General features: G+C 35.0%; 1 protein-coding gene across 2 annotated transcripts; it reads right to left on the bottom strand.

Moving 5' to 3' along the window:
* Window positions 1-6,084: 6,084 nt before the first annotated feature.
* Window positions 6,085-14,193, bottom strand: LOC132145094 (endoribonuclease ZC3H12A-like). Of its 2 annotated transcripts, none has more exons than XM_059555822.1 (6): window positions 14,037-14,193; window positions 12,303-12,858; window positions 9,681-9,820; window positions 8,287-8,521; window positions 8,099-8,199; window positions 6,085-7,584 (listed from the first exon to the last, which is right to left on the bottom strand). In XM_059555822.1, the coding sequence occupies exons 2-6, from the start codon at window positions 12,836-12,838 to the stop codon at window positions 6,665-6,667; spliced, it is 1,932 nt and encodes a 643-aa protein (XP_059411805.1). In that variant the 5' UTR covers window positions 12,839-12,858; window positions 14,037-14,193; the 3' UTR covers window positions 6,085-6,664. The 2 variants fall into 2 exon arrangements, with proteins under 2 accessions (XP_059411805.1, XP_059411804.1); XM_059555821.1 differs by having other exon boundaries at window positions 12,303-12,873; window positions 14,037-14,192.
* Between the last annotated feature and the right edge of the window lie 1,566 nt (window positions 14,194-15,759).

Raw genomic sequence — 15,759 nt, 5'->3', positions numbered from 1 at the left:
GATATTATAAATAATAACAGAGACTTTGGTGGCCTTGAAGTTTTAAACTTTACAGATCTTAATAATGTGTTTAAGATAAAATGGATAATTGAATTTATTAAAAATAAAGATAGTGTATGGAATGTTTTCCCCAATTACATATTCAACTCTTTGGGTGGCATTAATTTCCTTTTAAAATGTAATTTTTCAGTTGAAAAAATCCCAGTGAAAATTGCAAACTTCCATAAGCAGGCACTGCTGGCTTGGCAATTAATCTATAAACATAACTTTTCACCGCACCGATATTTTATATGGAATAATAAAGATATCTTGTACAAAAAAAAGTCAATCTTTAATCAGACATGGTACGACGAATTCTTACAGTTAGTCAGTTGCTTAATGAACAAGGTCTGCTCTTAACATATTCTGAATTTCTCAATAAATTTATGATCCCTGTGAGGCCAAGAGAATACTCTATTATCTTTGATGCAATCCCTGGCAGAGTGGTATCATTATTACGAAATCCTGGATTCTCTCCTGTTAGCATTGATCATCAAACTAGTTTTTGTAGTGATACAATATTTATTGGAGATATTAATATTGTAGTAGATAAATGTAGTAATAAATATATTAGAAACATTTTAAAAACAAACTATTTACCATGTTCAACAATGTTTTGGTCTACTAAATATGAACACGTTAATTGGAAATAAGTATGGTCAATAACAAATAGGTTTTTTATTAATAACAAGATTAGAGAGGTATCCTATAAAGTATTGCACAAAATTTACCCTGTTAAGGAATTGCTCGAACGTTTCAATTTAAATACTGAAAATACATGTGAATTCTGTAGCACTGCCAAAGAATCTTTGACTCATCTTTTTTTTGATTGTATTTATTCAAAAATGTTTTGGTTGGATGTATCTAATTTCATTTCTAGATTGTTTGGAACCTATATACAAATTGATCTGTATGAAATTGTATTTTTTTTTTTGTACAGGACAATGTTGATTCAAAAAGTACAATATGCTTTCTTACGCAACTTTTAATTTTGCTTGGAAAATATCAGATTCATGTGAAAAAATGGTCTAAAGCTAAGCCAAACTTTGAACATTTTATAAAAGAGATTAAACAATATGGTACTACATTAGATAAAATTAAGAACAAAAAAGCAAGAAAGACCTATGAAGCTTTTTGTTACTTTAAATTGTTGTAATTTTACCCCTGGCATGAATTGTTTTATTTTACATATTCTTATGAATGTTTATTTGTTTTTTTAATTGTTGTGAGATGTATATGCTTGTACATTTTTTTGTATAATTTTTGCACAATAAAAAAAAAAAAAAAAAAAAAAAAACACAGGGAGTTGGACAGATTTGTTATCTGTGATCTTATTTGAAAGTTGAGTATCCATTAAAGTGAATTTCTTTGTTGCTTAAGTGGCAGATGAATGCTGTTTACATAAAAGAGATAAGCCTAACTGTCACAACCCCCCCCCCCCCTACCCCCCGCCTACGTTTACTTCACTATATTACAATTAAATCTAATCAAACTATATATCGTTGGAAATGTCTAAGACTCCCAAATATATATTTTACCAATGTTTTTTGTTAAAAGTTATGTAGGAAAAGTAATAGATTAATTTATGACAAGAGTGCACCCTCAAAAATCTACATTATAACAGGAGTTTTGACCTTTGTTTAAAAAAAGACTTCTTCGTTGCCTTTTTCTCTATCACATTTTAGAAAACATCAGAAATTATATATCACTTTAAGACATAAAATCACAAAATTCATCCTTTAAAATCCATTTTAAATTCAAACATTGCATTACCATGAAAATGGTACATCAAAATCATGTAACAAAATGTTTTCAGTCATGAATTATAAAAATTTAGGTTTGTATCATGCACATTCAAGTCTGTCTTCAAATATGTGAGTGACAGTTAAGGGGTTTTAAATTCCACCATATGTATATTACAATGTTCTTCATACAACTAATACCATTATTTTATCCAAATGAAACAGAGCATGTAAAACCATATGAGGATGAATCAGTAGGCCTAAAATATTTATTAGCTAATATATTTGACATGACAGTATAGCCTACCTGTTCGTGTTGACAAAACTTGAGTAACAAACCCATTTTTTGCTAAACATAAGATTTATCCAAATGAACTATATTTCTCACTGCCTCCTTTTCATTCCTGTCAATTATTAAATTGTGCTACCTTAATAGGGTGACATTTGTTGCTTCAGGCTAATCCATCAAAGTCGCTAATATCTAGCATAGAGCTACAGATAAGAATCACAAATCTGCGCTTCTGACAAAATCATTCACGTCTCTGTGCACTTGAGAAGGCCTGAATCACTCTGATTATCTACTCCTGTATATGTTTATTTGCTCTGTTTGACAGTAGATTTTGAGGACAATCAAGCACAAGATAAAATCTAGAAGCCACAAAAATGCCAGTGTTGGTTTCTGCAGACACGTGTTCCTGTCTTCTGTTTGTTGTGCGCTGAGGCGAGCTCAGACTCGCATCCATGTGCAGAAAATAAAGTTATGAGTCAATATTTGAGTCAGATGAGACCATTCTGAAGGCCAGTACAGCACAGGCAGGCCAGACCCATGTCTATGATCTGCAGATAGTAAATATACATTTCCATACACTTCTATTACTTTTATACTGACCATACTATATTTTCTATACCCTATTCCTTAACCTACCCCTTACAGAAAACCAGTTTGAATTGTTATACTTTCAGATCACAACTTATCATTTATTATATATTATTTTATATTATTTCCCCCCTTGTTGGGACCACCCACAATGTCAAACATTTCAGGGTTTACTATCCTTGTGGGGACATTTGGTAATGTAGCATAAGTACACGCGCACACACACACACACACACACACACACACACATAAGGCTATGAGTAATAATGTACGTAATAGTGATGCTTGCACTTTTTTTCTTTGGTTTTGCCTTTGACAATTGCAAAATTCCATCCTGTGAATGTCAAAGACAGAAATGAAATAGAGGAAACCATTTAAAAAAAAATTCTGTCCACCATGACATTTTTGATTACAGAAAATTTTGATTAGTATCAAAATGGTCTTCAGAGGAAATTTCAGTACACCCCCTTCATAGTGGGAGATAAGCTTGCTGTTTCATAACAATGATGTCTGATAAGACACGCAGGTGTTACTGCCTCTGACTGCATATTGTTTTGCAATTAAAAAAGACAAAAATACAAACACACGCAAACGTTGGTACATGTGGTTTACAGAGATTCTCTATCGGCATACCGGTCTAAACTGTATTGCGTTTTCTATCCCCTTACCCTTAATCTATCCCTCACTCAAAACCTTCTGCAATTTTAGATTTTCAACACACACACACACACATTTATACAGAGAGAGATAGCTAGATAGATGTAGAAGTTATGTAATTGGTTATATCAATACATTTTTACAAACTAGTAGATCTTAATTGTGAATGGATCAAAAACTAAGTACTTAACTCACTAAATAAAATTTAAAACAAATACAATTGCATGAGCGCAAGGTCTAAAAATCATGCATAAAAGTAATAATTAAAATAAAAAAAAATATATGTTATTTTCTACTGTTTATTTTATCAATGAACTTCTAAAAAAATAATAGTTCTGAATTAAAAGGTACATCAAACAAACCTTATTACTTAACCAACCAATTTAACTAACTCAGTGAATAAATAAACTAGTATTAGTGCAAGGACTAAAAATCATGCAAATCAAATTAATAAATAATATAAATATTTCAAAAAGAAGTTTATGTCATGTCTTTGGTTTTATTAATTAGGCCTAAGTAAAAAATAGATCTGATTTTAAAGGCTTATCAAAAAATAAGTACTTAACTAACTGAATATACAAGTAACTAAATTTGGTTCAAAAGTTCTCCCCAAAAGGCTCTGTATAATTTTCACAAGACACCAGTTGAGACTTGTATAGTCCAGTTAAAGTTTGGGACATTTTGTAACGCACAAACCAGGGGAAGTGAAACAGACAGTATAAAGTGTTCTACATTGTGGTATTTTCACTGCATTTCAGAGTTCCATCTTTCGGCATATGACCCCAATAGCAGACAAAAAAAGTAAGATTACAGATGAATTTCACAGTTTTGGGGAAATCCAAATCCACTGACCAGGCACATTAGAGGCATGATCTGAACCACAGAAAGATGCTGTATCAGATGTCACATCTCATGAGTCATGATGGCTGTTAGTCCTGAAAGTAGCTTTGTCACATATAATATTAATAAAAAGCTTACTAAATTTAGTCAGGAAAATAATTAGCATGTTGTTTTCCCACTTAAACCTTTAGTTCCTCTGAAATCCTCACCCCCACAGACCACTTCCGCTGATCTATCTATTAAGGACATCTACAGTACTTCCCGTAGACTGTCTTTTCTGACGCCTGTGCTGCTGTGTGGTGTGGTTTGTATTTTTCCATTTGAAATGAAAAACGTTAAACCATGGATTCAAGAAATCCCATAGAAAAGGTATTATTCTGTAATCTAACATGTTATTAAATGCATTGTTTTTGCATTTAATTTGTTATATTACTTGTATTATATAAACAGTGTCATTCTAGTCTATTCTATAATTTTTTTAATAGCATTAATTTTATAAAAAAATTTAATACGAGTGCATGGTTTAACAAGTACGTGACTAATAATAAAAATAATTAAAAACGATCAAAAGTTAAATACTAAATAAAACTATTTGAAAAAAGATCTGCATTTCATGTCATTGTTTTATTTTTACTTTTATAACTTTTATTTTGAGAATTTCACTGCAACTATCCCTTGAGTTGTGAAGCATGCTGAACAAAAGTTGTCCTGTATGTCTAATGCCAATTTTATGTTAATAAATACCATCAGCTTTTCCAGGAGAAGAAACATTTGCCCTTTCAATACGAAATCTCATTCCATACATGTTGAACTTCTAATGTTGGTGGATTAGATCTCTACTAGGCTAATTATCGAGTCAAAATGTCTGTCATTACGTTTCTATGGTTAGGTGGGAGTGAAACCTGTCTGCGGTAAATAAAAGCATATACATTAGGTGCTTTCTAGAAGGGAACAGTGATTTTTGTGAAATGCTTCTTTCAAAAATGAGGCCGCCACCTGCAGCATGAAAGCTTCTGAAGGTCAGGTCTGCTCTTTATTGTCATAAACATACGTTCATTTACGCAGAGGAACAACACAAGCAAAAAATATTGAATAAAAGTCAAAGACTGATATGTGTATATAAATATGGCATTTTATTTTCAGAATATGAGATACAGCATAAAAAGCAAATACATATTTAAATGGGCAAAGAACATACAACTTAAAAAAAAATTTAAAAGGCAAAAAATTGCCTACTTAGTATTGCCGACTCCCTTTTTAAACTCTAAACAGCGTCAATACAAACTAACAGAGTCACCAAAAGTTCCACGACTTTCCATGCTTTCGGCAATTACCTTTGAGAACTTTGAAAAATATGTCAAGTTACAATGGTGATGCTTGCATTCATGAGGACATTTTATAAGTTATAGAAAAATACACCAAAGGGTGCATACTCTTCTACCTTTGTGGTAGTTCTGCTTGACAAATGTCAGTTATGGCACACGGTGCCAACACATTCAACATACACAGTACTGCGAATCGTGCAGAACCACAAATAATAACACTTGAAACACAAAAAAAGATGTTTTTCCACAAATAAATCTGCAATTTTGTCATTCCATTATCAGATATGATTGCATATTTTGTAAAAACAATGAAACCCAAACTGATATTATACTCTTGAGAACCACAGCATGATAATTATATAATACAACAAATAGTGATTTCACCATAGTTAAGAGGTCAAATAACAATATTAAAAATACAACAGAAATAAAATCTTCTGAATGGCTTGAATTGAGTCCATTTCATCACAAAAACAGTCAATCAGAACATATCTGATATAAAGTGGGACTGTGGACCAATGAAACATCTACTAAACTATAACTGTATTTTTAACATTAATATGTCTATTTTCAAATCTTATTTCAAAATGTGCCCCGATTAGGAATCACAACATTTTTTAATAATTGCTAAAAGCAAAACGCTATATGTCTTGACAAAAACAGCCAATCAGAACATAAAATCTGATGTGAATCAGAACAGAGGACCAATTAGATTCTACTGTGGGCGGAGCTACACCACTTGCTTGACACAAACAGCCAATCAGAATATATCTGACGTAGTTGGAACTACACTGCATTATGTGACAGACTCCAACGAAAATAATTTTTGTGTTCTCGCTAAACGAAAAAACGCTGTATGACTCAACAAAAACAGTCAATCAGAACATATCTGATATAAAGTGGGACTGTGGACCAATGAGATTCCACTGTGGGCGGGGATACACCGCATTACATGACAGTCTCCAACAAAATAGTAATTTTTATGTCCTTGTTAAAAAGCAAAACACTGCACAACAAAAACAGCAGGATTGTAGACCAATGAGATTTCACTGTGGGTGGAGCTACACTGAATTACACAACAAACTCCAGTGAAATCACTTCTTGTGGGTACGGCTGAGAACTTATTGTAACACTTTGGTGCCAGAATCTTTGTCTTGTCATCTAGTCCTTCAAAAAAAGATAAACTAAAAAGCCCCATCCTGAGACTGAAGGGTCAAAATCTCTGCGGCCAATCTTTGTGGGTCCAGGAGATATGGGAACATGTCCATGGCTCTGTCCACCAAACGTGCGTTGAAAATTGCTAGTAATTTCTTCCTCACCTGCTCACGTTCGGACCACTGAGGATTGTGATTGGAGGGTGACCAGTGGCCATGTCCTCTCTCTGGCAGCATGGCATTATGGGATGCTGGAGGATAGCCATCATAATGGTCAGACCAGTAGCCCTGTTGGCAAGGAGGCCCTCTGTTGTGTGGAAATGAATACTGGGACATGTTAACAGGTGGGTAAACTGGACCTCCTCCATAGGAGTGATATCGGGGTTGAGTGTAACCCGGGTTTGTTGAACTGGACAGGTCCATGCTATGGTGCTGACCGACTCCACCGGTGCTAAGGGATTGGTAGGGACAGCAACTGCAGGGTTTGCTATTGGCCGGAACGTAACGATGCCGCCCACTGTTGGATGGTTTGGACTTCCTGTGGTCGCAGTAGCGATCACAATGGGAAGCTTCAGGAGAATGGCATTCGTAGGAACCCAAGCCAGAATCCAAACGCTCCTGAGATCCCCTGGGAAAGGAATCTAGACTTGTTGGCGAATGCAGACGCTCTTTTTTCAAAGGAAACTTCCTTTGAGTTGGCTGGGGGGCTGCTTTAATGACAAGGACATTTTCACTGGCGTAACTCTTCTTAAGAGATCCAGCATCCAGGGAGAGTTTCTGTTCCATTACTTCCTCCAGAGGTGGACTCTGACTGGACACTGGCTGAGGTTTGTGCGGTGTGGATGAAATTTTGGCTTTGTCTCGGAGCTCATCGGCCAGGGCACGCTGGGATTGCTTGGTTCGCTCCGGATGATGGAACTTGCACTTGATTCCATAAGTGCACTTCTTTCCTGCATTGAAAACAGGAGATTTTAATTCTTGTTCACATGGTATATACTACCATTCAAAAGTTTTGGTGTCAATCAAAAGTGACAAAGATATTTATAATGTAACGAAAGAGTCCTTTTTTCAAATAACTGCTGCTTTTCTATTTTATTTATTCATCATTGTATCATGGTTTCCACAAAAATATTAAGCAGCACAACTGTATTTAATATTGATAATAATATATAAAATATTTCTTGAGGAGCAAATCAGCATTATTACAGTGATTTCTGAAGGATCATTTCTGAAGTAATAGTGGCTGAAAATTCAACTTGGCATTACAGGAATTTTGGCAAGTCAAAACATATTAACAAAGAAAACTTACCGACCCAAAACTTGAACAGCAGTGCATATTGTTTATTAATTCCTTAAATCTGGGTTATACTTTTTATATGGGCCATGGCAAATAAAAATGTCAAGCCACACCCTGATAATTACACCAACATGTGAAAGCTGGAGAAAAATGTTTTTGATTCTTACCATAAGGACAGGGTTGTTTCTTAGGTATACGTGGAGTTTTCCTCAGAAAGTTGTCTAAAGTGGGTCCATGTCTTCCCAAAGGGTCATCTGGAGGCATAAACCTACATAAAAGCATTGTAAATTTAATCAAATTGGACTATCAAACAACTTGACCTATGCTGCGAACACCAAAATGCAATGGCACTTACTTGTCATTGACGAACGAATACATCAGAAGCCTCCCCTCTATAAAACGCTTCCACTCAGGACGTTCACCTTGCAGATCTCGGTAAGTATCATTGGAAACAATGATGCCGTCGGATTCGTATGCCAGCTTTACGATGAAACGGTCATCATAGCAAACCACCCGTTTTCCTGCCACCCTTCTGGATGGTGTGAATACCAAGAGCTTCCTCCGCTCTAATTCACGTAGAATGTGCTGATCTGAGAAAAACATTCATGAAATTTCAACTTTGTTGCTTTACTTTATTACAAATCTGTACAATAAATAAACATATTTAGTCACTTAACACTTAAATGCATGTTTGCACTTGTAGAATTAAATGCATAGTGACTAGTTTTTCACACTAATTTGACATTGATTAAAAGTTCAATATGTTAAAACAAAACATTGAGCTATGCAATGGCTAAAAATATCAGATCAGATAAATATCTCTTTTTTTTAGTGCAAACCTTGGACAGAATGAAAAACTATGTTTATGTTCACTTTTTGCCATATCAAATTAAATGTTTTTGTCTGCCACAATTATGTAATATCCTTAAACGTGTTTTCTAAGCAAATATTGATAAACGTAATTACTAGTATAACGCAATTAATCTGACATCACCATTGATTGACAGATCTTCTAGGAACATGGTGTCTATTCTGTTTAAACTAAACATTTCTTGGCATTCAGTTACCCTTCGCACCAGCCGGAACAAACAGCCCACGGCAAAAAAGATTCTTGGCATATTCATTTGCTTGTGATTTTCATTGGACGAGTGCCCATTTACACATAGACAGGAATATAAAACATACATGTTTTCATAGTTAAATGTCAACTGTTAAGACCGATCAACATCACAACTATTTTTTGGATGCAGAGAATTATCACCAACCACATTACCCTCTAGACAGGTCAAACTTAGGAGGGTTTGGCAAACAATGCAGATCAAACAGGCTGGAACATCTTACCAGGCAAAAGCAGCAGTTGTATTATTCCACTGTGGCCTTCTTTATGATATAAGGAAGTTGCAAAGGTTTTAAAAACCCCAGGTACTTGCCAATATATCTTATGACATACTTCATTCAAACAGCTACACAAATAAAAACCAATCTGGGGTTTTCCCATACTTCCAGTTCTATTATTTGAGACCTGATGTTGAAGACCTGACATAAAAACCAGAACTGTATTTCCTGTATTCCAAGTGTAATTTAGTTGGACATTCATACATCATTTGGCTTCCAATATAACAGGTCTGCAAATCTCTTTTTAGCAGTTTTGTTGGTAAGAGGAAACAGACCTCACTTATGGGAATGTGATTCCCCTTGGAAAGCAGGAATTGGTTCTGACATACGGTGCATGCATTCCCTGTTCCTCACCTGTAATAGGCACATCAGGTCGTGGCTGTTCTTTTCTCCAGGAAGGCACAAACACTGTGATGTCAACGTGACCCCGCTCCAGGAAGAAGTTCACCGCCAACTGAATTCCCAGACAGGAAAAAACTTCCTTGTTCCCGTGACTACAAAACAGAAAATGTTTTTTACTTATAAAATTTCAATTTGTTTAGAATTTGCATAAGGAAACTGTATGGCATGCAAAGACGTTAATTTAGCAGATGCTACTGTTCAAACAAGGAATATTACATCAAACTTGTTTAAGTGTTATTTTTTTTTATATATATATATTTTTCAATTGATTATGAGATCTTTCTTCATGTTTGCTGGAAACAGTGGCTGCATTAAGATCATTATAATGAAATTTGTTATCCTGCTTTCTTAGTTGAAGGTGACAATGTGCAGAAATACACATTCCAGTGTTTGTTTCTTTGTTTGTACTTCGTGCAATTCCAGCTTCTGTGGCTATTTTCATAGATTAATTATGGCTGAATTATATCATGTTTTCACATTCCAGTGAAATCACTAAATAAAATGTAACGAAATAAAGCATCGTTACTTATATAAGGCATGCAAGGTTTCTTTAATAGTTTATGTTGTCCTTTGAATTTTAATTAGAATGGTATAAAAAACGCTTTTTTTGTGTTATGCTAGATTACTGCTAATTATCGGATTCTATCTTTCTTTCATCAACACGTTTTCTTTCAATAAGCAGTTTTTGTATTTCTTTTTGGAACGAACTGATCGTAGGCGTCATTTAATTGAGCTACTGCACATTAGTTTTTGAATGAACATTGCCAAAATCTTCCACAAATGAGGAGGTGTATAAATTGAGAATGAGTTGAGTTCAAGTTGACAAAGATTGAATCCAAGATTTGATTAGCATAATGAGAGCTTTACAATGATTTTTTTAACAGCCTGGTAATTTTTGACAGGGAACACCAAGGATTTTCGGCACCGCAAAAGAGTTCAAAATCAATTTAATTGTATGAACAAGTCTATTCAAGCCAGGATCTTTTAAAAGTGCCTGGGATAAACCGAATTGGGTGTTTGAAAACAGTCTGTTCTGGGAGGTAATTAAAAACGTCTGATTTATAGGAGCAAAAATAGCAAAGGTGGGCAGAGTTATCCAATCAGAAGCTGTGTTGCAATGCTGTCGGGCCTGTTCTGTTACACAGTGTTCTTTTCACATACATTCTCCTTTAGGATAGTAAGAGAAGGAAGGGAGGGGACGGGAAACGACGCTGATTTGCATATAAGATTATTTGCATACTGGAGTGATGACCCATACAGGAGCCTGCAGGTGCAAATCTGGACTCCACTTGCAAATGCAGGCGAAATACAAAGGGAGGGTTTTTAAAAGATCATTAAACACATAGGCGTTGATAAATAAGTACTCTCTCACAGACACAAACACACACACAAAAAAAACCCTTGACTATCAATATAATTTATACTGGCAACATATGATCTAACTTCTCCTAATAACTTCCTGATGTTCTGCTCTGACATTTAGAATGAATTACTCAGCAAATCATATGCGAAACATTTGAGGATAAAAATAATATTGTGCCAGGAGTAAAAAGAGTTTAAGTGTATACTATAAATAAGATAAGTTGAGTGTTAAAACACTATCCAGTCTGTCCAGTGAATAGCAAATAATGTTCCATCCATTTCTTGTAACAAGAAAACCAGATATTCAGTCGAGTTGCACACATTCACATAAACACAAATCCATCTCCGTTTTCAGCAAGATAAAAGAGGTTTCATTTTTGGCAAAGCTGTTCCTTAAAAACAGAAAAAGTCTCAATTTTAAAACTCCATTCATCTATTTCACTGTAAACAAACATGCTTAACCATAACATGATGAATATTCCTTGAATATTCATTTAATATTCGTTTTATCATCATAATTATTTGTAACTATAACTACAACCAACTGTAACTAAGCCCAAAAATATATATATATATATATATATATATATATTAAAACATTACGCCAAAACATTAGCCCAACACAGAAACATATTGCTCAGCCATTTCTGATGTTTCTTGGTTGATGCTTATGGCACAAATTTGCACATTTCAGTTTTAATATATATATTTAAAAAAATGTCTTATTAAATGGAAATGCTTAGATTAAAATAAATTAAAATGCTTTTGAAAGATCTCTCATGCTCACCAAACCTGCATTATATTTGAATGAAAATGAAATATTTTATAAAAAAATATTTTTGTGAAATATTCTTGCGGTCAAAATTAACAGTTTTCTATTTTCTATACATTTTCAAACATAATGTATTCATGCGATATCAAAGAGGACTTTTCAGCAGAATAAGAGACTTCTTTCAAAACCATTAAATCCAAATGATTCCAAATTTAAAGTTTATGTTCAGTTTTACTTTTACAAAAAAAGTGCTATCTTGTGAATTTTCAAATTTAAACATCTGACACTATGAAAAAGGTCAAAAAGACCTTTAAAGGTTAAAGACCTTTAAATTTACCGTAAACAACTTCAATAGTAAAGTGGTAGAAGACAGACTTAAATGTCACTGTAAACACTTCTTTAAAAAATCTTAGAGCATGCCAGGTTTACAGTAAACTTACCTCATGGCTACATTAGACCCATCAATGACAATCGGTCTGAGTGCGTCCTCATCCTCTACCAGCTCTTCCGGAGCGCCTGACACTGCTGAAGCATTGTGACAGTGATTTTGGGCACTTTGGACTTTATTGGAAGCATCCCCACGTGAAACCAGCACAGTGGAGGCTGTAGGTTCCTCTCTCTCTTCTGATTCCCCAGCAGCCTTGATCAGCTCACCCAAAACCCTGTTGGTGTCTGCATTGAGGCCGAGTTTCAGGAAAGCGGCACGGATCTGTGTTTGGGAAAACCCCAGCTTGAGGAACAGGTCGAGCTGAGACTGAAATTCAGAGCAGGGTTCTGAGGATTCATCTGGAGTCGGGCTGGACTGGGCCGGGTCCATTCTAATGCTGCTGGAAACAGGAGGGCTGTACAAAGATGCGGGTGCTGTTACCCATGCGTTGGTGGTGTTTAGGTCAGAACTGTGGGATCCTACACTGGAAGACCAAAAGGAATCCAAATACAATTGTAACGTGGGGATGGTGCTGATTTCAGCACTCATCTCTTCATCCGGAAAAACGTCTTTGTCAGTCACACCTGTTTAGAGAATGTGTAATAAAATATATGATAAACAAATCATTCATAAACAAATCATTCTACTTTTTTTTATAGCCTCAGATTACATTACAACGCATCTAATTATCTAAATATCACATGGCAATGAGGTTATGTGTTGTGACAATCTGGTGAAGTTGTGACCTAATGGTTAGAGAGTCGGACTCCCAATCGAAAGGTTGTGAGTTCGAGTCCCGGGCCAGCAGGAATTGTGGGTGGGGGGAGTGCATGTACAGATCTCTCCACCTTCAATACCACGACTTAGGTGCCCTTGAGCAAGGCATCGAACCCCCAACTGCTCCCCGGGCGCCGCAGCATAAATGGCTGCCCACTGCTCCGGGTGTGTGTTCACAGTGTGTGTGTGTTATCACTGCTCTGTGTGTGTGCATTTCGGATGGGTTAAATGCAGAGCACAAATTCTGAGTATGGGTCACCATACTTGGCTGAATGTCACTTCACTTCACTTTTTTTTTTTTTTTTTTTTATATTTCAAAAAAACATTTCTGAATTTAATTATTAATTTTAAACTACTATTCAATAGATTATTTTAATAATATTTTATTAAAATCTCTAAAAAATAAATAACTTAAACGTGAATGAGTTAGCATTTATACTAAAACGTATACAATATTGAAATTCTTAAAAATATAAAAATAATAAATATGTACTAAATCGCTTCAATCTATAAACAAGCTATAAAATCAATCAAAGTCTGCTAGTGCACAGGAAATGTAATTTCCATACGTTAAATTTTAGGCTTCACTGCCAAACTTTAAAATGAGCAGGTTTCATTTCTCATTTTGTATTTTTAAATTATGAACTACTGACAGTAATAACAGCAACATCAAATTATTTCATTGTTTCCATATTCTTTACTTGTGGCGCGTTCCCGCATTCCAGCACATGGACGCGCGCTGTCCCCTTACTGAACCTCACCACTTTGTTTGCCAAATTAAATTCAACATAAGATCACAATATAAGCAGACATTAAACCGTGCACTATCAGGTTACTATATAAATGTCTATGTCAACTATTAGAAACGATAATATACCGAGACTACAGCTTAGTGCGCGTTACGTTATATGTAGGCTAGTACAAATATACAAGTAGGAAAAGTTACAAACAGAATAAAAGTTAAACGTACCTTTACTTGATCCGTTCTGTTTGTGTTTCGAGCTGCTGTCTTCTTGTAATAATGTTGATAAGATCGTAAGTTTCGCCCCAGTTGAATCCAAAGCAGCAAAATACCGGAGAGAGAATCGGCACACCTTTAAGTTTCAAACGCAAAACCAGGAAGTGATGACGTCACGGAGGCCTTTGTTTTTCAAAGGCAAACGCTATCTAAAAATAATTACATTTAAAAATAAGGAAGTTGTCACATGTTGTAGCTACTATTTGTAGTCATGTTAGCGTTTTTATTTAACTCTTGTATTTCTATAAAAATATGTGTCTTTGGTCATAATGTACCCACTTGCGTATGTAAATACCGGTAGTAAAAGAATGCTGTTGATACAGTACCTGTTCTTTTTTTCTCTTCTTAACTCGTAAAGATAAAAGTCCATTAGAATCAAGAGTTTAACACATCATATGAGAACTGATGTCATATGACAAGAACATTAAATTGTATTTCCTCTTAAATAAGCCCATACTTGATCTAAAGAAACTGTAGCCTAGTCAAACATCCAAAACTATTTTAATTTATTTATATAATAGTTCTTTATATGAATATAAAGGTAACATAATAATAATAATAACAGTAACAACATTAACTTATTTATATATTTATTTATTTTAAACAATACGAGAAACTGTTCTAAGGATTAGTTTCTTCAATTAAACTGAAACAGGCCAAAAGTTATTGAGCATTAATTCACAAGTTCTACATTAGTAAATTTAACTTCCCCTATATTCCCCTATATTTCTATATGCAGCATATGACAGTGAGAAAGGAGGGCATACTCTTGGTGCTTTTTTAAATTCTCACTATTACTCCAGGTTATTGGTTCCTCGCCAACACAGTTCACAGTTCACTTTATTAGCCATTTGCAGTGTAAAACCACATTGGAAAAGATGTGCAAGAAGCTCAAAGTACAATGTCAAACACATAAAGGACATAACATAAAACAGACAAAAGCAGGCCACATATTTTCACACTGTCACATTTGGTTGCTGTTATCTTGCGATCAAGAAACGCAAATGTCAAGAAAACAAAAATTACAGAATCGTGAACATTTTGGTATGTGTTAAAAGTTATTTCTTTTGTGGTTTGCAAAAAAGGGAAACCCCTAAGTGAACACTGACTCAGACCACAGTTAGTTGCATAGAGTGCAACTCTAGACTCCTCTCACCTGCCTTCTCGTTTCAGTCTTTTTGTCTTGCATTAACTTTGTGGCAATTTCTCTTAATAATCGATTTTCTGGGATGTTGGCCACTTTGGGCATGATGTTCCTCGCCCAAAGAGTGAGATTCTTGCTCTTGTGCTGAAGTTTCTCCACCTTCTGCATGATGTTCCTCTCCTGTGGATAGAGATTCTTCTTGTGCTGAAGTTTCTTCACCTTCTGAATGATGTTTCTAGTCTTCAGATTGAGATTCTTCTTGGGCTGAATTTCTTCACCTGTGGTTTGAGATTTTTCTTTCTGTGGATTGAGATTCTTCTTGGACTGAAGTTTCTCCACCTTCTGTGGATTGAGATTCTTCTTGGGCTGAAGTTTCTCCACCTTCTGTGGATTGAGATTGTTCTAGTGCTGAAATTTCTTCACCTGTGGATTGAGATTCTTCTTCTGCTGAAGTTTCTCCACCTTCTGTGGATTGAGATTATTCTTGAGCTGAAGTTTCTTCACCTGTGGATTGAGATTCTTCTTGTGCTG

Source organism: Carassius carassius, chromosome 8 (assembly GCF_963082965.1).
Source record: "Carassius carassius chromosome 8, fCarCar2.1, whole genome shotgun sequence".
Lineage (NCBI taxonomy): Eukaryota > Metazoa > Chordata > Actinopteri > Cypriniformes > Cyprinidae > Carassius > Carassius carassius.
Note: the sequence above shows the minus strand (reverse complement) of the source record. Positions and strands in the feature narration are given on the sequence as shown.